Source organism: Myxine glutinosa, chromosome 1 (assembly GCF_964187855.1).
Source record: "Myxine glutinosa chromosome 1, kmMyxGlut1.1, whole genome shotgun sequence".
In the NCBI taxonomy this organism is placed as follows: domain Eukaryota; kingdom Metazoa; phylum Chordata; class Myxini; order Myxiniformes; family Myxinidae; genus Myxine; species Myxine glutinosa.
This window is the reverse complement of record NC_136261.1, coordinates 235,111,284-235,136,596: the sequence shown is the minus strand read 5'-3', so window position 1 is coordinate 235,136,596 and position 25,313 is coordinate 235,111,284. Positions and strand designations below refer to the sequence as shown.

The window sequence follows — 25,313 nt, the reverse complement described above, 5'->3', positions numbered from 1 at the left end:
AATAAAGCTTGCCCAAACGTGTCCATTTTATTTATCTTTATTTATGGCCCACAGGGCCGACTACTTGTGGTTCACCTGTAGGGCATCGGTGCCCTGTGGCCAAGGTCCGCCAGCAAGATTTCGGGCCCTCATGGCTGGTTCCAGCAGGGGGGCCATGCCCCAACCCATGGGGTCCATAAGTGGTGCTCGGCCACAGACATGTGGTCCATAATGTGGTGCATCGATGCAGACAGCTGGTTCTGGGAGTTCCGGGCGCACTATGGCCGACTCACGCACACTCTCCTCGGCGCCCAATGGCGCACAGGTCATGTGGGAGACAAAAGTGGGGCAAGACAAATGAGCGAGGGGTAAGGTCACAAGGGTACACATCAATAAGGCAATGCAAGGCGAAATGCGTACGGAGAGCGAAGTGAGAAAGCTCGTCCCTACCGTACGTCACCCCCCATGTCACCTACACTACCCTTGCCCTTACCCCATATTTACAAAATCTACACATTTACAAATTCGTCGCTACGGTCACGTCTCCCCATTTTTCCCTTATACCAAATTCGTCTCCACAATCCCTCTAGCCAAAATTTGCCATCACCCAATTCGTCATCAATCCTCATAAGGAGGAAGAGATGGAACATCAAGCACAATGTCACACCCACGTCATGATGCGTCTCACATTCCAAACATCTGCACAATAAAGAATAATCAAAACATGGCATGGTGTGGAGTACCTGTCACCTCAGGTGAGTGCATGCAGATGGTGCGAGGAGACTTCTTCATCCTAACTATCCTCTAAATGACTTTTCCACACGTTACACTACCCGGGGTCTTTCCCTGCCAATCCATTGGCCAACTTACACTATGGGTTCTAAAAACCAATTCCCATTGACCAAACTGTGGTGCTTCTCAATTTGGGGTCTCACTCCCCCGATTCATCTCCCGGTGCCCTTGCACAATTTCTGGGCTGTGACGTGTAGCTCTCCCAGCAGGTCTACCCACCTGCACACCTCCACCACTGCAGTTGCCACCCGAGCTTACCTAGCTCCTCACCCTAACCTAACTAACTGGGGAAGGCCCCTCCTGGCTCTGTCACCCCTTGGTGCCCTCTGGCACTGGGCTACCCGGGTCCGTCCTCCGGATCCTCGGGCCCCATCCACAACAACTCTACCGGCTCCCAGAGCCCACCTGCGGCCTCACCTGGCCGACATCCTCACAGTGGTGGAGTGCCCAAACCAACTACACACACTAACAGGCTACACGCCCAGCCATTTCCACAACACGAATGCACCCATCCAATCACCATTCTTCCACCCGCACCACAGATGCCAATATCCAACCACAATTTACCTATACCCTCTACCTAACACTTACACTACCCGCCCCGGGTATTCGTGATGGGGGTCCATTCTTTCCCCATTCACACCTTCGCACCATCCACTCCACTCCACATATTCCACACTACCATTTATTCCACACACCTGTTGGTGCACACCTGTGCACTCACACCTGGTGCCACCTGCACCCTCCTTCCTTCCTGGACCATTTGGTCAACACAACACACCTCACCATCACCATCACTCAAACACTGCTCCATACACCTGTTGAGTTGCACACCTGTGCAATCACACCTGTTCAGTTGCACACCTGTGCAATCACCCCTGTTCAATCATACACTTTTCACTATACACTTCTAAATACACCTCCAACACTCACACGGCATCATCTGATCTACCTGTTGCCCTGCTAACTTAGTGCTCCCCGTCTTCCCTTTAAACTAAGCACATACCACGTCATTATCATCCACACTAATCGACCTGCGTCCCCACTACAGGTATCCTTGTCACTAACTAACCTTAACGTTACCTAATGTCAATCTCTAGGGCCCTACACATTATCCAAACCCTCCCTCGGCGAGCTTACACTGCCATAAACCCCATAAATCTAGTGCTCCTTTGCCCCCCTCTGTGAGGGATGACAGAGTTGCCATCCCACCACATCGGGGGCGTTCCACTACCAATTTGGCTCACCAAATTTCAGCCAATCAAAAATTTTCTATTTACTGCCAATTCTATTCCAATCATCAAATTTTGCCTTTTTCTAATTTTGGGTCCAAAACACTAACCTCATCACCCGTCTACTTATTAGATCCTCTCGGTGCGCCAATTCACGTCTACAGCCCGGCTTCGTAAAGCCGAGCAATGATTGCGGGTTGTTTGGCGCCGGCGGCTGGATGCGTCCGGCACTCGGTGCAGGGAAGGACGCTTACCCGGGCCGAGATCCCACGCACCACCTCGGCGTGGAGCCATCCAATTGCCCGATCTCGACCTGCCGGAACGCCTTAACAATAAGGGGTCGCCATGACGACCCTTCCTATCGGGCTGCCCGTTCCGCCTAGCGGAGCACGGACGCGACCGTTCCAAGCGCGGCCCAGCGTGGATCACGTACGGCGGTCCTTTCGAACCCGCCGTGGTTCGGATCCCCGCTGGTTCTCGCGGCACGCGAAGCCCGGCACGCACTGAGGGCCCGATTCGGCTATAAGTCGCTCTAACCGCTAACCCGGTTACCGTCGATGCCTCACCTGCATGCTTACACGCATACGCTACCCCTTTCTTGCTCATACATCCAGCTATTCCCATGCTCCTCGTCATTGCACCTTCTCTTCCACACCCAGGTACACTCATTCCGCTCACAGACTTGGTCACACACCTGACCACCGAACACCTTTGCACACTCGTCGCTCGCACACCTCACCAACACACCTCTTCGCGCCCCCTCCTTGGTCACCTCCTCTGTGACAATCACAGGTGTGCTCTCACTCGCACACCCAACCACGTGCCTCACGACCAACTCAAGTGTGCATTCCCACACACGCTCTACCATTCCAGGTGTGCATCCTTCCATTCCAGGTGTACATCCTCGCTCACCTGTCACAACCAACTCACGCTCCGTGTCACTTTCACCACCACTCTTGACAGTGCACTCACCCTCACTCTCGACAGCACACTCTTTCCTCATGCACCCGTCCGTTACACACCTTTCTCGCGCATCCTCTTGCGCATACTCTTTCGTTACTTCCTCCGTAACACTCCCCTCTCTGCGCTTCCATGTGCCCCCTCGCACACGCGCAACAACTAACTCACTCTCGACAGCACACACTCCTTGGCGCGCACTTTTTCCTCACACACCCCATGGTCGGACATTCTCGCACACCTCTTTTTTCGCACACCAGACCTGTCGCACACTTCACCAACGGCCTCTCACGAACACCCGGGTCCACAACAACCCCCAAGCCGACTGAAGCTCCCCTCACATCATGTACATTTCTGATTATATCGCCACTCACCTTGGCACCTCGTCTCCGCACCTCCTTCGCCACCTGCAAAATCTTTATTTGGTTAGCGAGCACATCATTATGAGTTGAGCACCGACCTTGCACATATTCCATCACCTCCTCCTGGATTTCTTTTTTAGTTTCTGTTCGTCTCTTCTTAATTTCACTCACCTCTTCTTCCACTTCCTCTAATTTTTGCTTCACCTCTTTTATTTCCCGTTGCGTCTCCTCAAGTTCGTCCTCTAAGGCTATTTTGACCGTTTCTATGTGCGTCCTCACCTGCCGGTCGTTCGTTTCCATTACCTCTGTCACCTCGTCCAACCTCATTGTCAGTCCCTCACGTACCATCTGACATTGCCTCTGTGTCGCTATCAAGTCATTTTTGATTTCTTTTTGTCTCGCTTTCAACCCTCCTAGTACCGCAGTGTTCCTTTGAACCTGCTCCACTAACCCCGTCTGTCCCTCTGTCAGCTGTTCCACCTCCTCCGTCAGATCTTCTATTCCCCCTTGTAACTTTGCCGTCCCATTTCTCACCTCTTTCTCTATACGCTTTTCGCCTCGCTTTACCTCCTCGCGTACCCCCGAGACCTCCTCACTTACACCTCGTCGTATCTCCTCCTTCATCTCCTCCATCTCTTTTGTAGATGCCGCCCTCATCTGTCCCAATTCATCCCTCTGAGCATCCAGTTTGGTTTCTACCCCGATTTTCACCTCCTCTATCTGGTTCCCCATCTGTTCGATTTCTCGGGCGGATTGCTCCCCTATCTCCCGCAATTTGCCTTCCATCCTATTTTCTAACCCCATTAACCCATTTTTCACCCCCTCTAACTGATTCTCCTGGGCAGCCATTCTATTTTCCACCCCCGTTAACCCATTCTTTACCTCTTTTATCCCGTTGTCTAACCCCTCAAATTTAGCTTCTAGCCGTTCCCCCATTTCTCCCATTTGGCCCCCCATTTCTCCCATTTGGCCCCCTATCCTGTTTTCCATCCCTTTGAAATTATCGTCTGTTTTTACCATAAAGGCCATCATCTGTTTCATAAACAGGTCCAAATTCATTGGCATCTCTGGCTCGGCTGCCGCGACCAGGGGCGCGGCTAAATTTGGTGCCGCAATAACCATGTGCGCGAGGGCGCCATTTTGCGCGCCCGAAACCTCGTGCGCGAGAGCACCATTTTGCGCGTCTGATACCCCCTCAACCACATCCTCCATATACATTTCTCCGAGGTCCTGGGTCGATTCCACCCCGTCTATCTCTATCTCTCCCACCGGCATCCCGTCGCCTTGACCAGCCATGGCGCGATTTCAAAATTCGGGTTTTCCTTTAAAAACAAAACAATTTCCAGCTGCTTGTAATTTTGAGCGTGTTAAGCGCGCTTCGGGCCTCGTATCTCACTCCCCGACACCAATTGTTACGGTACGCGGTTAAAGATGTTATATTTGCCGAGCGGAGGCTCCGCGACCGAACAGTGCTTCCCTGACTAAAACCCGATTCACCCCAAACTTTGGCCGTATCGCACCGCAGCTGCCCAATCTGGAAAACTCTAAAGCGACCGAATGCAAAGAGGAAGAAGACGTACAGAAGAGTAACTGGGTTTATTATTATTCACACATATAAGCAAAAAGAAAGCAGTCACGTTTATTTACAGGGACATGAGACGCAGGTGACACAGTGAAATATTTAGCTTATCTAACAGGCTTAACTTATTCCCAGGGACAAGACAAAAGACAGACTACGAACACACTTACACGGGGAATGATGATAGGGATGGCAGGTGGATGGCTGGCGGGATAGGGAGGTCCAACTGGTCCTGCAGCATGATCAGCTCGTTGGGCAGCCGCCGTTCCTTCGCGGCCCTGCTCCAAACTGCCGTCCAGGACCCACGCTGCTGTGGCTGCAGTTTCGGTGGCTCGAGCTGCTGTAGAGGCAGTTTCGGTGGCTCGAGCTGCTGTAGATGCAGTTTCGGTGGCTCGAGCTGCTGTAGATGCAGTTTCGGTGGCTCAAGCTGCTGTAGATGCAGTTTCGGTGGCTCCAGCTGCTGTAGATGCCGTTTCGGTGGCTCCAGCTGCTGTAGATGCAGTTTCGGTGGCTCGAGCTGCTGTAGATGCAGTTTCGGTGGCTCAAGCTGCTGTAGATGCAGTTTCGGTGGCTCCAGCTGCTGTAGATGCAGTTTCGGTGGCTCCAGCTGCTGTAGATGCAGTTTCGGTGGCTCAAGCACGCAGCTCAGCTCTGACGCCCCAGCTCTTGTCTCCTCCTTCCTTGTCTCAACTCTGGACTTCTCTCTTGGACTCAACTCTTTCAAAGCTCATCTCCTGGACTCAACTCGTCTGGGAACGCCCCGCCGGCGGGGTATATAGGCCCCGCCCCTCAACCTTTGCGAACCTCCCCCAAACGTTCTCTCTCCACCCTCTCAAGCCAAACCCCTTGTTCATGGTTGGTCGAGTGGGGCTGGCTCACTCCTCCCCTCTCTGACGAGGTGGGGACCCGCCTTTCTTCCCCAACCCTGCCTCGTGGCCAATGGTGGTTGAAGAGAAAACCGCCCAAAATGCAGTTGGCCATCGAAATGAAATGAAAGGGGACCTATTCTTATTTCACTTGGTACAACGGAGTATTTAAGTTAATGGGAGACACAGCCTTACCCTAAGACACATAATAAGATATAAGCTATCGAACAGGGGTATTCTATGATTGGCTGACGTGGATGCTTTATGGACTAATTACCGAGACGCCCTTTTTACCTTTACACAACTCCGGAGGCAGGAGGCGCAGAATAAACAATAATAATAATAAAGCACACAATAAAAAAAAACACAATCCTCATATCCGCAACAATATATATATATATATATATATATATATATATATATATATATATATATATATGTTATATATATATATATATATATATATATATATATATATATATATATGTTATATATATATATATATATATATATATATATATATATATATATATATATATATATATATATATATATATATATATATATATATATATATATATATATATATATATATATATATACATATACATATATATTTACATAAATGTTTTTTATATATATTTATACAGTCGTGGCAAAAAATATTGGCACCCTTGCACTTTTTTCAAATGCACCATTCTTCCAGAAAATTATTGAAATGAAAAAATATTTTGTATCCACATATGTATTTCTTTGGTTTGCAGTGGAACAAAACAAAAAAAGCTGAAAAAAATTACTAAATCTTAACTTATTCCACACATAAATCCTAAAATGGCCTGGACAAAATAATTGGCACCTTTTAGAAGTTGTTTGGCACCTTTTACATAATTAGATTTCAAGCAGGTGATTCTCCTTTACTTTGGAATTGAACTCCCCTGTGGTGAGTTGCAGGTGCCTGCAATATAAAAATCACTCATTCAACCAGTTTGCATGGAGAAAAGTTGTCATTCTGCTGTTTTGTGTCACTGTGTGTACCACAATGAGCATGGAGAAAAGAAAGAAAATCAGAGAATTGTCTGAGGAGGTCAGACACAAGATTGTAGCCAAACATGGACAATCTCAAGGTTACAAGTCCATCTCCAAAAACCTTGATGTTCCTGTGCCCACCGTACGCAATGTTATCAGGAAGTTTAAGGCCCATGGCACTGCAGCCAACCTCCCTGGACGTGGCCGGAAGAGAAAACTTGATCAAAGATAGCAGCGAAGGATTGTTTGAATGGTGGAGAAAGCACCTCGATCAACTGCCAAGCAGATTCAAGCTGTCCTTCACACACAAGGTATGACAGTTTCAACTCGCACCATCCGTCGCCAAATAGATGAAAGGGGGTTCCATGGTAGGAGACCGACTGCTGAGAGAGAGACGTAAGAAAGCCCGGCTGGAGTTTGCTAAAACACACCTGAACAAGCCAAAATCCTTCCGGGAGAATGTCCTGTGGACAGATGAGACCAAATTAGAGCTTTTTTGTAAAGCACATCATCTCTATGTTTACAGAAAACAAAATGAAGCCTTCAAAGAAAATAACACCTTCCCTACAGTCAAACATGGAGGACGTTCAGTGATGTTTTGGGGTTGCTGTGCTGGCACTGAGTGCCTTGAATGTGTGCATGGCATCATGGAATCAGGAGATTACCAAGGCATTTTTGAGCACAATGTTCAACCCAGTGTCAGAAAGCTGGGTCTCCCTCGAAGGTCATGGGTCTTGCAGCAGGAGAATGACCAAGCAGCACCAGGAATGGTTCAAGGCAAAACGCTGGACTGTTCTGAAGTGGCCAGCAATGAGTCCAGATCTAAATCTCATTGAACACCTGTGGGGAGATCTGAAAACAGCAGTTGGGAGAAGGCACCCTTCAAATCTGGGAGAACTGGGGCAGTTTGCACAAGAAGAGTGGGCCAAACTGGCAGTAGAGAGGTGTAGGAAGCTCATTCATGCCTATAGGAAGTGCTTGACTGCAGTTATTTTGTCCAAAGGCTGTGCTACCAAATATTAAGTCTAGGTTGTCAATAATTTTGTCAATGCCATACTATTTTTATTTTCTCATTTAGAAGGACATTAAGCTCTGAATTAAAAACAAAGGTTTTGTAGTATTAACAGTGAAATAAAGAATTGTGGAGACCAAATACTTTTGTCAATTTCAACTTATTTTTAGAGAAAATTGTGAGTTATTTCAAAAAAGTGCAAGGTGCCAATATTTTTGGCCACGATTGTATGTATATATATTATATATATATACACGTTTGCGGCTGTGGAAGAACCTGTTTGTTAAAAAAATTGTAGATGAGTTGATCTCCAATGCACTTCTACATGTACTGGCATACACGTACATACGCATATATACTTACGCTCATATCCGGGGTCTGCCTAGCAGGCACGTAAGACATCGGCCATTATAAAGCTCAATATATATGCTCAATCCGTTCCGGAGTTATGCTCAAAGCCTGTATATGCTCAAAGTTATGCCGTTCAGCTACCGTCAGCGAAGTGTTCAATGCCAGTGCATCAAATAAATGGGACAACTTGTCCAATTTGAATTTGGAAGAATGCTACTTTTGCTTTGTATTTGTCATATTTTGATTTCCAGGCCTTCTTTGGTATGGGCGTGGGGGGGGGGGGGGGGGGGGGTGGGCAGCATGATTTACAAAATGCAGTAGCCAAAAATACTGAGGGGATATGCCTAACGACCATCCCCGCTCCCTTTCACGACAACGACATAATAAAATAAAGTTTTCTTTACTTTCTCACCTTACTGATGAGAACCTTGAGCATTTCTTCATTGTAACTGTTTGAAAGTTAATTTACTAATTAATTGACAATGACATTTCAACTTAATTCCAAGAGTGTTCAGAATACTTTTGGTGACTTGAAATAATTTGGATACATTCTTCTTTGTATTTAGAAAGTTAGAAAAATGATTTTAGAGCACATGCTATAAATCTAAGATATCTTGCATAATAAGGGTACTATTTAACAATACATTGTGTCAGAGCCAAGGACTCTTTCAGATGATGGACTCATTCTTCAGATGCCTTATTGTTATTCCAGTTTGTACCCATGAGTCATCGCAGCAGCAGCCACGTTTTGTTTTGCTGCAGACATTTTTTTAATGGAACTGTAAGAACTTGTGCATTTTGGTGCAGAACATTTTTACCTCCGCCACCAAAGGTGGATGGAGGTTATGTTTTCACCCCTGTCTGTTTGTCTGTCCATTTGTCTGTGAACAAAATATCTCAAAAAGTTGTGGACGGATTCGGACGAAATTTGGCAGAGAGATAGTATATGTGACAAGGACGAAATAATTACATTTTGGTGAAGATCCGGATTCGGATCCGGCTAGTATAATTTTTTAAAATGATTCTGCACCATTGGGAGATGGCCAAAAACGATACATAGCAGGATATCTCAAAAAGTTGTGGACGGATTTGGACAAAACTTGGTGGAGAGGTTGGGTATGTGACAAGGAAGAAGTGATTCAATTTTGTTGCCGTTTCGAATCCGGATCCGAATCAGATAATTTTAAAGTGATTTTTCACCATTGAGTTGTCGGGCTAAAATCGATATATAACATGATATCTCAAAAAAGTTATGGACGGATTTGGACGATGATGGACAGGTTGGGTGTGTGACAAGACAGAATCGATGCAATTTTGGTGAAGATGTGGATATGGATTTGGATACGAGAATTATTTAATTTCCCAAGTGATTCTTCACCATTGAGAGATCAGACCAAAAGCGATATATAACATGATATTTAAAAAAGTTATGGATGAGTTATGACTAAACTTGGTGGATGAGTTGGTTAGGTGACGAGAACAAGCCTATTCGATTTTGGTTCAGGTCCGAATCCAGATCTGGTCTATCAGTGGATACAAAACATAAACTGTTCAGCCTGGCGGAGGTTTGCGCTCTACCAAGTGCCGTTCTCGTTCACCATATTTTCGATAACGCAGCCTTAGACTCTGGCATTATACATGGAAACGCAAATTGATTACAACCCGCCCCGGACGGAGGCAAAACGCTGGTGCACGTGACGCCCAAAACGACCTTACTGATACCTCCCAGTCTTAACCCTGGTGACGCCCAAAACGACGTTACTGACACCTCCCAGTCTTAACCCTGGTGACGCCGGAAAGGACGTTACTGACACCACCCAGTCTTCACCCTGGTGACGCCAGAAAGGACGTTTGACACCACCCAGTCTTAACCCTGGTGATGCCGGAAAGGACATTACTGACACCACCCAGTCTTAACCCTGGTGATGCTGGAAAGGACATTACTGACACCACCCACTTAACCCTGGTGATGCCGGAAAGGACGTTACTGACACCACCCAGTCTTAACCCTGGTGACGCCGGAAAGGACGTTACCGACACCACCCAGTCTTAACCCTGGTGACGCCGGAAAGGACGTTACCGACACTACCCAGTCTTAACCCTGGTGACGCCGGAAAGGACGTTAGACACCATCCAGTCTTAACCCTGGTGGAGCTCGGCACTGAAGCACGCGAGGAAATCGTGGGAAATTGAGACTGCAGCCCTAAGGCAGTAAGGCAGGCTTGTCATCGACTACTGAAAATGGGTTTCCTGCAATGAGTGTCTTCAATTAGGTACATTTATTTCACCTTAACAGTTGACGAAGCATACCTGTAAAGAAATGATCTGTAAAGATACCTCAGAAATGTTTTTTATACACATTCACCTCAAAAATTCTTTTTATACGCATTCATCTCAAAAATGTTTTTTATATACATTCACCTCAAAAATGCTTTTTATACACATTCACCTCAGAAATGCTTTTATACACATTCATTGCAGAAATACATTTATACATATTCACATCAGAAATGCTGTTTTTATACACATTCACCTCAGAAGTTCAAAAAGATGCGATTACAAATCTCCCCTCACCCTCCTCCCAACCCCTCCACCCCTCCCCCCCTCACTCCGCTTAGTCACTGGCATTCTCACAGTACCGTGTAGTGCAGCAGGATGAGATAGCTCTTCGGTGAAGATCACACAGCGAACCACCTGATATTCACACCATGAGCGATTGAGGAAAGTTCTCCCTCAGAGTCAGAACAATTAATTACATGGTCATTTGACTCCAGGATAAGGATACTGGACCCGGTACGTGGTGTTTGTTTTGTACAGAGACCCGGTCCGTGATGTTTCCTTTGTACAGAGAACTTGTGGTTCCTGAAAGTTTGGTGTTAATGGATTGTTTTTATTCACCGTTTGTTTTAGATTCTGAAAAGAAAGTGAAGATCAGGTCTGAGTTTGGTGCTGATTCGTTCTCTCAATGCAAGTTTGAACCGCTGCCACGTGAAGTGCGGACTTCCGGTGTTGCACGAGCTTCATTGTTTGAGCTCCTTGACTTACAGAGAGACTTTCCATACAACTTTCATTCCCTATTTAACTAAAGACATGGCTGATCACAAACATATGTCTGGCTTTAAAGGCGGTACAAGGGGTAGACTAAAAATATCCCGATTAACCTCTTCTGAAGACAAAGGTGATTGTGAATTAAGTCAAGAATACTTGAATAGCCAATCTTCACCCAAATACCTCAAAAATTTTAAGCCTTCGAGAAAAGTATGGAATGAACAAGGAATATTGTAAGTGATCCAAGGAAGCTACTCGGAAAAGGAAGTCAAGAAGTGAGGAAACGGTGGAGGAAATGGAAACAAGATTAGAAAAACAACAATCTCATAATCAAAAACGGATAGCTACAGAAACGGAAGTAGAGAAAAGTCAAAGATTAGATTAACAAAAATCTCATAATCAAAAACTGATAGCTACAGAAACTGAGGTAGAAAAGACAAAAAGACTTGAAAGACAGAGAGATTGGATTCAACATCGGAGGTTATTCGGCTTTGCATTTTGCAAAGAAAAGCTTATTGAAAACACTTCAATGAATTACATATGTGTGTCAGAGTGCCGATATCGCCCAAAGTCCAGCATGACTAAAATAATGTTTGAGGGAGCAAAGACAACTTTCCATGGAGAACAGCTAAGTAAGCTGACAATCAATGATCAGACTGTATGCATGGATGGCAATTATTACGTATGTAATGCATGTAAGGATACAATAAAAAAGGTGGAGTTCCAAATTACAATGAGAAAGCCTTTGAGTTCATTATATCCAATCTGCCAAACAAATTTCAAAATGAGTTTATGAAACTTTACAAATGCGAGGCCTTCTTATTGAAACTGATCATTCCCTTCATCAGAATTGCTCACTTGCCAAGATCACCAGACTTCAAAGTGTGTGGGCCAATGATGACAGTTGAAGCTGATGTAAAGCAGTCAATGGAGAAAATATTGCCCTGGAATCAGGAATTTATACCAATCTCCCTGAAACGAAAGCCAAACTACAAAGGCAGTGTCGTAGAGGAGGTGATATCGAAGAGCAAAGTTCTAGAATATTTCAATTACTTCAAACTGCATAATCCTCTTTTTAAAGATGAAGTATTCGATGGAGGAAGGTTGGATGACTTTATCACACAAGCACTTGCTAATAGACATGCCCAAGATGCATCAGGAGGTAAAACGGATGAGGATGAAGGTAATATTGAAAATGGTGAAGATAATACAGATGCTGCAGAAAAAAGCCCATCTCAAAGAAGCCAGCAGGAACAAAGAAGCAGTGACGCCAATATTCCTGATTTTATTACAGAAATTAACGAGGACACAATGTTAGAGACATTCAATACTAAAACTGATAGAGCAAATGGAGCTACTGATGGCAGAGTTAATTCTGACTCATGAGCGGCCAACTACACCTGAAAATAATTATTCAACACCTTGGAAGAAAGTTGTATTGGCACCTACTGCAGAAGGTAAATTTGTAAACTGGAAAGATGTTGTTAATATTGAGGAAAAAGCTTTCCCTCATTTGTTTCCTCATGGTATTGGAGGCTACTTATCAACATATGCAGACAAAGGGGTTATGTTTAGCAATTACATCAAACAAAGGCTTAATGGTATAGACCGCCGATACAGTAATGATTATTTGTATATTTGCTTCTTATATCATGTCAAAGAAGCACTTGACATAAAGAGATCGCATGTAACATTCTTCAGAAAGACCAAAATGGATAGAACTAAATATACAAAGCAATCTATCAACGACATTAGCAGGGCATACATGGAAAGAACAGATTTGTGCTTTGAGGCTTTTAAAAATGTGAGAGGTACAGCACCCTATTTCCAAGAGAATAAGAAAAAGCTTTTTGCCATGCTTTGTCAATTGGAGTCTCCTCATATCTTTTACACAAAGAGTGCAAATGAGCTCAACTGGATAGAACTAATGAAGGCATTATTAGAAAAGGAACAGAATAAACACGTGGCAACCCAGGAAGTTGAAGGCTTGAGCAAAAAACAGAAGTATATGCTTCTCAAGAAATACCCAGTAGATGTTGTCCACCATTTCGATGCAAGGTTTAGAACACTTTTGCAGGCATTACAGAAACCAAGTAGCTTAGGAAAGTACAAGGTAGTTGACTATTTTTACAGAATTGAATTTCAGCAAAGAGGAAGTGCGCATGCCCATTGTGTGCTCTGGTTGGCTGATGAGGCAGGTAATCCTCCACCAGCTGTTGATGTGAACAGTGAGTCCTCAAAAGAAAGTTTCCTAACCTTCATTGACAGCATAATTAAGACAACTAAGGAAACTAAATCAGACAACGCTGGTATTAATAATCTAATAGCAAAATACCAAACACATAACCATACTTTTACCTGCGAGAAGAAAGGTCGGAAATTCATAACAATAAAAGAGAGAAGGTCATGGTGCACTAGATGGAAAAGAGAAAGGTGAGGAGCTCCTTTTACCAGTATGTCACTTTGGTTTCCCCAAATATCCCATAATGAGGACAACAGTGCTCGAGGCATTTTCCAAAGATACACCTGTTGAAATTATAAAGAGCTAAAGTCAATGCCACCAAGATAAAGAAATACATTTTGAGACAAACATATGGTTCTGAATGTCGCTCAAAGTTCTTAGTCATGAGTTTTCCTGAAAGGTTGGATAGGTTAGGCATGCCATATGAGGTCGACCTAGAGGCTCTAATGTCGACTGTTACCAAAAGAAAGTTACAAGTTCTTTTTACAAACGCTCATGCAAAGATGTTTTCATTAATAACTTCAATCCAAGCCTATTAGAAGCAGACAATGCAAATATGGACTTTCAAGCTGTTAGTGATCCTTACTGTGTTGCAGAGTATTGCTGTGGGTGTGGGTATATACTGAAAGCCGAGACTGGACAAAGCAAGTTGCTTCAAGCAATTGAGGAGCAATCGTCTCGAAGTGGAGACTCAAAAGATGTGAAACTTAAGAAGCTGGGGAAGGTACTTGATGATGCAAGAGAAGTGTCACTCCAGGAACTCATATACCGTCTTTTTGGATACAAAATGTGTGCCTTCTCAAGGAAATAGAAGTTTATAAACACTGCTCCACCTGCTAAAAGACAGCCTGCTAAAAGCAAACATTGAAGATCTTGCTGACAATGACGACATATTCCACCCAAATATCATGCAATATTATGAAAACAGGCCAGCATCACTTGACAAATTGACCTTGACAGAGTTCACAAGTGACTATGACATTTATAATCGGGGTAACAAGAAAGGCAATAACTTGGACAATATTCCGGAAGACGATAATTCTGATGTTGAGGATGAAAAATGTGAATCACATGCTGGCATTCTTGTCTTAATGAGCAACATGGGGACACGCAGAAAGCGAAAGAGAAGGGCTATCATAAGATACTTCCTTAGCAGTGATGATGAGAGTGCTTACATGAAGGCACTAATGATGCTTTTCTTTCCTTTCCGAAATGAAGTTGCTGAAATACATGATTATAACAGCATAGTTAGTAAATACCGAGATGTTCATGAAGAAGTTGATAATAAGCGGAAGGAATTTGAGTCAAATAAGGACCTCTTGGTTGAGCTTGATCATTTTGATATGACTGACGATGATGAAGTAGAGGAACCAAGTGAATATGTTGAAGAAGAAACGACAACAAATGAGGAAATTCTTGATTTTATGAAAAAGGCATCAAGGATTTATGATGGAAGTTTTGTTGAAGTCAATATTGAAGAAAGACAAAAGCTAAACAAAAACATCAACTCTTTAAATCAGCAACAACGTAAAATATTTGATGACTTGATTGAGATGCCAGATGATCAACAGTTCAGCTTAAACATCAGTGGTGATCCTGGGACTGGAAAAACGTACCTGATCAATACACTCATTCAAGCACTGTGGGCGAAACACATGAAATCAGGTGTAGATCTAAACAAGGAGCTCCACATGGTAATGTCACCAACTGCTGCTGCAGCCAAGCACCTGAAATCAGGGGATACAATCCATGGGAAGTTGAAAATGATAGGTGGTGAAAACTTTGAACGACTTCTGAACTTTTCAAGTGAGGCCAAGCTTGCAAATGACTTCTTGCAAGTAAAGATAATAATTCTTGATGAAATAAGTATGGTGGGAAGTAATTTGTTTTTCAAGATAAATCAAAGGTTGGAACAGATTCTAGGAAAACAAGATGGACCGTTTGCAGGTTTGAGCATAATAATAAGTGGTGATTTTAAAAATATTTATATATATTTTTTAATTTTTTGGGATGTATACAAGATCGAGGCTCATGTAGGAGCTAATATCAATCAGGAAAAAAAAAAAAAAAAAAAACTGGTGATTTTTTTTTTTTTTTGTATACAACATTGAGGCTCACGTAAGAGCTAACATCAATCACAAAAAAAAAATTGACACACAAAACATACAATAAAGGGAGCGGGAGACAAGATTGGGAGAGAGAGGGAAGCACACAAGTACAACAGCAGAGAACAGGGACAAAGGAAGATCTGTGGGAGGGAGAGGGCTTGGGGGGAGGAGGCATGGGAAGGCGGGGGGTGCGGGGAGAGGTATAAAACACATGGACATTGCTAGAACTTCCAGGAAAGAAAGAAGTCGGTATTTCAAAAAAAAAAAGTAGATCTGGGGTGAATTCTGGGGTGAATTAATCTGGGGTGAATTAACGGGGGTAGAAGAGATCAAGGTTTTGGATGTGGGATGATAAGAGATGGTGATGAAAAATTTATTGCAACTACCACCTGCTCAAGACAAGCGAATATTTGAAACACCTACAATCAGAACACGTGCAAATTTTACAGCTGTGAATACATGCAAGCGATATTTCAGGATGTATATGCTAACTCAGAAAATGAGATCTAAAGATGACATTGCTTTCTCTGAACTTCAGACACGTATAGGTAGGGACGTTGTAACATATGAAGACATATAGAGGTCCTCAAATCTCGGGTTAAGGAATGTCCAACGAGAAATGAAAATGCTTGGTACAAAGATAGGAAGCAAGTTTTGATTGCAAAAACACATCAGGTCAAGGATGCCTTTTAATGATGAACAGATTCAGAGGCTACATGGAGATTCTTATATTTTACCAGCAAAATATATTCAAAGTAAGAAAAGTTCTGTTATGCCCGATCTCAGCAAAGCTAACGAAACACAACTCGTGGGTCTTCCAAATCTTCTTCACCTAAAGAGTGGTGCACCTATTAAAATTACAAGCAACATCAATAAAGTTGACAAGCTAACTAATGGCACATTTGGTTATGTAGTTGATGTGGATACCAAAAATAGCATTGTTTGGTGTAGGTTTGATGATGATACCGGTGTCATGACAAGAAGTATCTGCAAATCTAAGTGTAGCCTAGACAGGTATGCAGTACCGATAAAGCCGTTGAAGGAGATTGTAACATGGAAAAAATCAACAGAGAGAGAAATTTTTGGTGGACTCAATATCCATTAGTACTTGCATATGCCATTACCTGCAATGCAGCACAAGGAATCACGAGAGACAGAGTTATGGTAGACTACACAACAAAATGTCAAAGTTACACAAGATAACACGGTTGTTTCTTTGTTGCTGTCAGTCGGTCAAGAACTTTAGAAGGTGTTTCTGAAGAATTTTCGAAGAGGTTATATTTATTGTCATCCATCTGTAAAACAAGAATTAGCTCGACTGGAAGCATCTGCTGTTCATGAATGTTCACCCAAATTTTTGGATGAGAAGGCATTTGAGTGCTCAAAGGATGATATCGTGTTAACTGATTACAAGGTTTCATATATCAATATTAACGGTTTGCAAGATGCTGATCATCTTGAATGTTTAAGAAAAGATTATAATTTAGGGTTTTCTGATTTATTGTGCATAGCCGAGACCAAACTAGGACCTGATGTAGACAATTCAATGATTGCACTTGAAGATTTCGAAATAGTTGAAAGAATCGAAGTTTCGTCAAAATCAATTGGATTAGTCATTTACAAGAAAAAGAATACAGATTTAGTTTGGCTTTCATGCTCAGGCTTTACACTGGCTTCAGGAAAAGGTCAAATAATCATACGTAAGATAAATGTAGCCTTAATTATGTTCCTCTACCTTCACCCAAAATATGAAAGAAGTCATCTCGCAGATCTTACTAACTTCATTGGAGCACCTGAATGCAATTCAAATGCAAAGATTATAATGGGTGACTTCAATATGGTTACTCTCTCAGGTCTTACAAATGAGGAAGATCATTTGAAGCACATTTGTGAAAGTACTGGGTGTGTTCAAGCTTTGAAAGCCATGACACATATAAATGGAGGACAACTAGACCATATCCTATTGGATTCGAAATTTCCCTTTACATTTGTTTCTAGTTGCTTCACTAATTTTTATAGTGACCACAAAGCTAAATCAGTGCGATTTTCTTCCAGTATAGGGGTTGCAGTAAGGAAAGACAAAGTAAATGTTTGAAGAGGAGTAAGAAAGTGAATGTGGTTGTACCAACAAGCTTTGAAAGCAGTTACATAATATATAAATGGAGGACAACAAGACCATATCCTATTGGGTTCTTCATTTCCCTTTACATTTGTTTTCAGTTGCTTTACTATTTTTCATGGTGACCACAAAGCTACATCAGTATGATTTTCTAACAGTTATATAGTTGTTGTTATGTAGAAAGTAAAGGGTTGTGAGTTATGTAGAAAGTAAATGTTTGAAGAGGTTTAAGAAACTGAATGTGGTTATACCAATAGTGTACATGATGGACAGAGAGAAGTTGCTCTAAAACAAAAATGTTTCGAAAAACAGTCTGTGATTCTTGATGATTCCACCATGGTTCTGCAATTGTTTTAATTGACGACCATTTTTGCAGGCTTATGTATTGCGTATGCTGTTACCTGTTATATGTGTATGCTTATACCTGTTATTATGCTCTACTGGTGAACATATGAGTCATTTTGCTATGCATTGAAAATGTGGACAATTTTTCAACTTCCGTCATTTCAATAACTATAATACCAAATCGTTATGGTCTTTTTTGTACACCAGCCCCTCCCAATTCTGTTTCTCGGTGCTGCATGGTGACATCGGCGGGCACTTTAGTTGCCCGCCGATGTCACTCTCCGAAGTATCATTTATACACATTTACCTCAGAAGTGACAACACGGATAACACTGGTTTCACTCTGGTACACAATGCACGCAGTGCAGCATCAGTGGACGCCAAAGCATATGTTGTCCATCGCCCCCTCCCAATACTGTCTCTATGAGCTGCACAGCGGTATGACGCACTCTGAAAGGGAGTACTCAGTTTTCACTCTGGTTGTTTTTTGTTTGTTTGTTTGTTTGTTGTACAAACTTTCCTATGCCATCTCCAGGCGTTGCATAACGTCATTGCCGGGCACCGAAGGGGGCCCGGCAATGACGCACGCTGAAAGGGAGTACTTGGTTTTCACTCTGGTTGTTTGTTTGTTTGTTTTCTTGTTTGTTTTATTGGTTGTTTGTTTGTTTGTCCGGGCGATACCTCAGCCATCATTTGAGTTAGGAAGCTGAAATTTCGGCACAATAGTGAGCGAGTACTTTGGCAAAAACAATTTTTTTGTTTTTTGATTAAATAATTAATTGATCAATTACTTCATTATTATCGATTAAGTAAGTACCTATTAATTTCCTTTCTCTGGCATTATCTCAGGCACCTTTTGTGCTAGGAAGCTGATATTTGGACATGCCAATGACCAAGTGATTTGGCTGTAAAGGCTAATTTTGATTTGTTGATTCATCAATTAATCAATTAATTATTTCATTACTCGATTAATGCTTTAATTAATTTTTTTAAGTTACAGATTAGGATGAAACGGTGGTGGTTTAGGTATTCTATTATTTAATTATTTTATGATTATTATTTATTTATTTCCATTATTAATCATTTATTTATTTTCTTTCTGTTCTGGACAATATCTCAGGCACCTTTCTAGCTAGGAAGCTGATATTTGGACATGCCAGTGACCAAGTTATGTGGCTATAAAGGATATTTTTGATTTATTGATTAATCAATTATTTTTTTACCGATTAATGACTTATTCAATTAATTTTTAAAAAGTTACAGCTTCGGATGAAGCATTGTTGGTTTGCGTATGCTATGAGCTAATTGATTAAGAAAATATCGTATGATCATTATTCGTTTGTTTATTTTCTTGTTTGTTTGTCTGGGCGATATCTCAGCCATCCTTTGAGCTAGGAAGCTGAAATTTCGGCACAATAGTGAATAAGTGCTTTTGCAAAAACAGTATTTTTGGTTTTTTGATTAATCAATTAATTGATTAGTTTGTGAATTATTATCGATTAAGTCCTTATTTATTTACTTTCTCTTCTGGGCATTATCTCAGGCACTTTCTGAGCTAGGAAACTGATATTTGGACACGACAATGACCAACTGATTTGGCTTTAAAGGCTATTTTTGATTTATTGATTAATCAATTAATTAATTATTCGATTAATGACGAGCTTAATTTTTTTAAAGTTTCAACTTCGGATGACGCACTGGTGGTTTTGGTATTATTTTAGCCAATTGATTAAGAAAATATTTTTTGATTATTATTTATTGATTTTAATTTTGCAATTGATCAATCAATTTATTGTACACCTCTCCCTCCCAAAAATGGCCTCTAAACTGTGGGTTTTTTTTTTCTTTCTCCCTCCCAATACAGTCTATGAGCTGCATGGCGGTATCAGGCGCCCGGGCAATGCCGCCCTGGAGGATAATTATTTATTTGGCATGGGGGCAGTGTATTTTGAATGTATCTGTACTTGTGTTTTTTTCTTTTTCGCTAAGTAGAACAGAGGAACACACACACACACACACACACACACACACACACACACACACACACACACACACACACACACACACCTTGACTTTGATTTTGGGGGAAATAATTTTCTGGAATGCACTTGGTGCTGGTGGCACTTTTCTCTCTGCAGCCAGACAGCCAAAAACGATATACATATAATGTTTAAAAAAAGTTGTGGACAGCTTATGACAAAACGAGGTGGATGAGTTGTTTCGACGACAAGAACATGCCGATTCGTGGGATACAAAACATAAAATGTTCAGCCTGGTGGAGGTTTACAGTCTACCAGTGCTGTTGTAGTTAATGCAGTTATTAATTCTATGATTTTGCGTGAAATCTTCAGTGTCGTTGATGGTACAGGAAGTTGGATGTATTTACTTTTTGGTATGTTTTACTTTGCTCTGCTTATCTATTTCACGCAATGTTTGTCTTCATTGGCCTTGACGTTGTAATTCTAAAATTCTAAGAACTTGAACAATTTGAGATCACTGTATACTTCTTGGTATGTTTTAACAAAAACGGCTTCTTCCTCTTTAACTTCATGTAATTTATTTAGATTCATAGCCTGTACCATTTTGTTTAGAAACATGTATTTTTTGTAAGGTTAGCAAATCTCTCTTGCTCCCCCCCCCCCTGTCTTCTCCAATGATTATGGTGGCAACAACAATTATAATGCCTTTTAAAATTTGAAAAAACAGATTTTTGAAGTATGAAATGAGTTTGTTTGCTTGGTTGTTTTCTTCTCAATGGCTTTTGCCTTTTGTCATGCAGATAAATCTTTGTGCTTTCACTTGTAACTAGGGAAACGTCCCACAGGATGTGAGGATGGTGTTGAGGTAGCACACTTGCCCCTGAGCTGTTTATTCTGGGTTTTATCCTCGAACAGACTATAAACTGTTACTCCTCGTGATGAATGAGCCATCTGTCAGAAAGTGTGCTAAACTAGGATTCCGTCTGCCAAGATTAACTGGTGAGCATAGAAAATCTCATGCTGTGTTTGGATGAACAGTCGGCAAGTCATCACTGGCACTGAACTGAGCAAAATACAAAAATGCTGCCATCGGCGTGCAGAGACATCGGCGAGTCCATCAGTGGCCTAGCCTTGCCTTGGTAGTCTTGGTACTGACGCCTCCAGTGGCCTGATTTGTAATGGAATCCCAATAAACTATGCATTCTCTAGCACCAACTAGTGAAACGACTGGTCAGCTTTGTTAGCTTTGTGAATATGGCTTTTAACTTCCAGTAAGACAGACTCTATCAGAAAGCTGGGCATTAAGAATGTGTTTTGTTTATGACATCAGAAAGCTTTTAAACCATGCCAAATGTTGCTTGAACTTGTTTGGGATTATGTTAAGAAAGCCAAACAGTGTTTGTTCCTGCAATGAGAAGTGTTGTGTACATTATACAAGAAGTAAAACATGTACTGTGACTTCCTCCATTTTCTGTGAGTAACGCTGCTGCTGCTTTTTATACTTTGTCCTAAGTTGTCCATTCACAAGTATTCGGAGGAAGTAGACAAATGGTTGGAACAAAAGGCCAGTGGATTATAATTAATTATGACGTTAGGTGTGCTCCTGTGGATTTTTCCTAAAATCCTCTTTTTCGGCCTCAGACATTGATTGATGTACATGTGAAAAATTTGCTGGGGGAATTAAATTTGTGAGCATCTCTTTTGAACGTCTGTTTTTCATTACGGTAGTGATGCAAACAAAAATGTCGATTATGTTTGTCCTAAAAAATGATATCTTCGAGATGTACGGTCTTTGTTTATACAGCATTTGAAAAGCAGTTGATGTGGATTTCAATCCGTGTCGATGAGAACGGTGACAGATAGCTTGGTGCCAAACACACAATAAACTTTGTACACTACTGCCAGAAGATTATTGACTATTTAAGATCATAAGAAAGTGCTTTTGTCTTCTATGTGATGTAGATCATGATGTGGAATTTTCTTGCACTATTCCGACAGGCCCCACAGTGTGAGCATGCATTCTGTGGTGCCTGCATTCGAGAGTGGCTCTCCCGGCAACAGACATGCCCCGTGGACCGCAGTGTGGTGACACCTGCACATCTGAAACCCGTGCCACGGATCATGCGGAATATGCTCTCAAAGTTGCACATCCGCTGTGAGAATGCAGCATTTGGATGCTCTGCTGTACTGCGACTCGACCTGCTTCCAGCTCACATTAACGAATGCGAGCACAACCCCAAGCGTCCAGTGCCTTGTGAACAGGGCTGTGGGTTAGTTTGCCAAAAGCTGTAATTCTCTTCCTATACTACTTCATCTTTGTTTGCATTTCCATCTGTCCTTGTTGTGTGCGGTGCCCATTGATCTGGATGGATATGCACACCGCTCACAGAGTTGTTACCCCGTGCATGTGAAGCGAAAAGCGGGGTTAAGCAATTGGTTCACTTCTATCTGTCTGTCCTTCAGTCTACAAACGTCAGTTTATGATCGAGGAACAACGTAATTTCAATTTAATGTTGTATTTTGAACACAGATCAGAAAACAAACTTGTAGTTTAGTAGCACTTTGACTCAGAATTTGTCCCGATTTCGCATGCTAAGAGAGAAGAGAGAAGAGAGAAGTGAGATGAAAAAAAAAATACTCTGCCTGTCTGGCAGTCAAACAAAATTGAAAGTCATTCCAACCAGGAACTTGTTGTTTTTGAAGATGTCATAAAGGACACAAACAAGAGGCACAAAAAAACTAATAATGTGACATGTTAAACTAGAACGACACCCGGTAGGGAGCATATCTCCACCAGGCTGAACAGTTTATGTTTTGTATCCCACTGATGGGCCTGATCTGCATCCAGACCTCAACCAAAATCGAATTGCCTTATTCCTGTCGCCTTACCCAACTCATCCACCTAGTTTTTGTCATAATCTGTCCAAAACCTTTTGAGATATCCTGCCACACATAGTTTTTGACCCCATCTCTCAATGGCGTAGAATCATTTTAAAAATTACTGGATCCGGATCTTCACCAAAATCTAATCAATTTGTCTTTGTCAAACACCCAACCTGTCCACTAAATTTCATCCAAACTCATCCATAACCTTTTTTCACATATCTTGCTCACAGAGGTGAAAACATCGCCTCCATTCCTTCACTTTTGTTGGCAGAGGAAACTAGAACGGAGCTGATGTTGCGCCATCGGAAATCCCCACATTTCCCAGCAAAAGCAAAATTGAAAGATGGCAAAACGTTTCACTAGTTTCAGCCAATATCAAATTTTGGGTAAAGATTTTTCCCCCATTTTGATCATTGCGACCACAAGTCCCGACCCCTGGGCACATGAACTAGGATCAAATCTAAAAAATGGTTCCATATTTGATGCATCCCCTAATGTTGATTCCTTATACAAAGTTTCATAAAACGTTTTGAAATGTGCCCATAATTGCATCTTTCGGCCTCTGACCTTTTGACCCCACCCCAGGGAGCCCATAATATATATATTTTTTGTGTGGGCATAAAAAAAACACAATTTTTTTGTGTCGGTAATACAGCTCTTGTACCTTCGTGCCATGTGGTAATCATAACTACCAAGCTTGGTAAATTTCTGCACAACTATTTAGGAGGAGATAGTATGCCAGACAAACACAGACTGAGCCAATTACAATAGCCCCCCATTTTCATTAATTTATTTATTTACTTATTTCAAAAGGTATGGGGCTAATAAGGTTGCGTATAAGATGCTGCACCAGCAGCTGTAAACGTCCACAAACAGAGCGGGATTTCTAAATCGTTATTTTATTTCACTTGAATTATATGCAGTCGGACCCCGACCCGACATTCACGGTCCCAACATTCACGGGTTCCGTGTATTCGCGGTCAATAAAATGCGACCTGCTTCTACATTTCGGGCCCTGCTTCCTGTGTATCCGCGGTTTTTCACACGATTTTTGATTTTCCCTTATGAATCACGAACTGCCAGGAACCTATCCCCTATTTTTCCATTCAATCAATGCCCCCACATTCGCAGATTCAACATTTGTGGCATTATCCAGGAACGTATTCCCCGCGAATGGCAAGGTCCAACTGTACTTGAACACTTTAGAACCCAAATCGCCTTTTTAGCACTTTCCAAACCCTTCCATTTAGCAGTACCGTATTTTTCAGCTTTCAAGCCGATACTTTTTTTTCCCTGAAAGTCCAGGCCTTGACTTGTGCTTGGAATCGACTTATCCATGTTTTAAGACATTGAATTGCATACATGAAAGAAAATTGCAGTTTGATATTTTGTGAAATAAATTGTATAATTGTTAATTTAAAACACACTACAGAAATAATAACGTTTGGCGATTGACTGAGCAATTAAACGTTAATACGTTAATCCACTTACTGACACATGCAAAATAATCCATTCGATAACGAGCATGCTCTCACCAATTACAACTGATCCATCCCTTTCAATTCTAATCATATGTATCCATCCTTGCTACATTTCAAAATGCGTCCCATAAAGTCACGCGTGTTTTACACAGCAGTTTTTAAGTTGTTGTTTCGTATGCAGCCTGTGGCTGCTGGTTGCATCATTTTTCTGGAAGCGCGTTTGTGCCACTGATGCAGTGCCCCAATTACCAGTAAACTGGTACTCAATTTGTCGACCTCGGAAGGATGACAGGCTGCGTCAACCCCCCTGGCGTTAATTCAAAGATCGATCGGGATTCGAACTCAGGATCCTAGGATCCCAAGCCAGCACCCTAACCGCTAAACCAGCACCAGGCTTGTTTTTAAGTTGGAAGTTAAGTTAGCTGAGGAAAATGGCGGGAATATGGCTGCGCACATGAAATACGGTGTCAGCGAGGAATGTGTGCGGGACTGGTAAAATGTAATGTGCTATGAGCCAGTGCTGATAATGATTCTGTAGCTTGGTATGAACACTGTACCTCTATATAACAAATATGTTGAAAAAGTATTTGCATTCCTAATTTATCTGGAAGGTCATCCCAACAAGTTGTTCAAATAATATGTGCAAATCAGCTCATTAATATTCATTCACCTGTAAGTATCAAAGCTAGCGATGCGTTGAGTGTTGGGGAGGAATTAACATCTCTATTCTGAATGACTGATAGATTTACTAACTACCTTAGTTGATTTGGCTTCATCGTGTACTCTGAATCGTCTCGTCTATGAATGAAGGAAAGAAAAATGGGGAAATTATCCAATTTGACTTGTACGACTCATCGACATGTAGGCCGAAAAATATGGCACTTGGACAAAATGTTATGGCATTTTACATTATCACGACAAATCAAATTATTCGCTCGTAGCCCCCCAG

General features: G+C 42.1%; 1 protein-coding gene across 2 annotated transcripts in view; it reads left to right on the top strand.

Annotated features, from left to right (window-relative positions):
• Positions 1 to 25,313, top strand: part of RNF41 (ring finger protein 41) — a 130,946-nt gene that overhangs the window by 37,381 nt on the left and 68,252 nt on the right. For both annotated transcript variants that reach the window (XM_068128738.2, XM_068128748.2), the window contains one exon: positions 21,996 to 22,267. In XM_068128738.2, the coding sequence (XP_067984839.1) occupies positions 21,996 to 22,267 (272 nt within the window). The remainder of the gene's footprint in view (positions 1 to 21,995; positions 22,268 to 25,313) is intronic.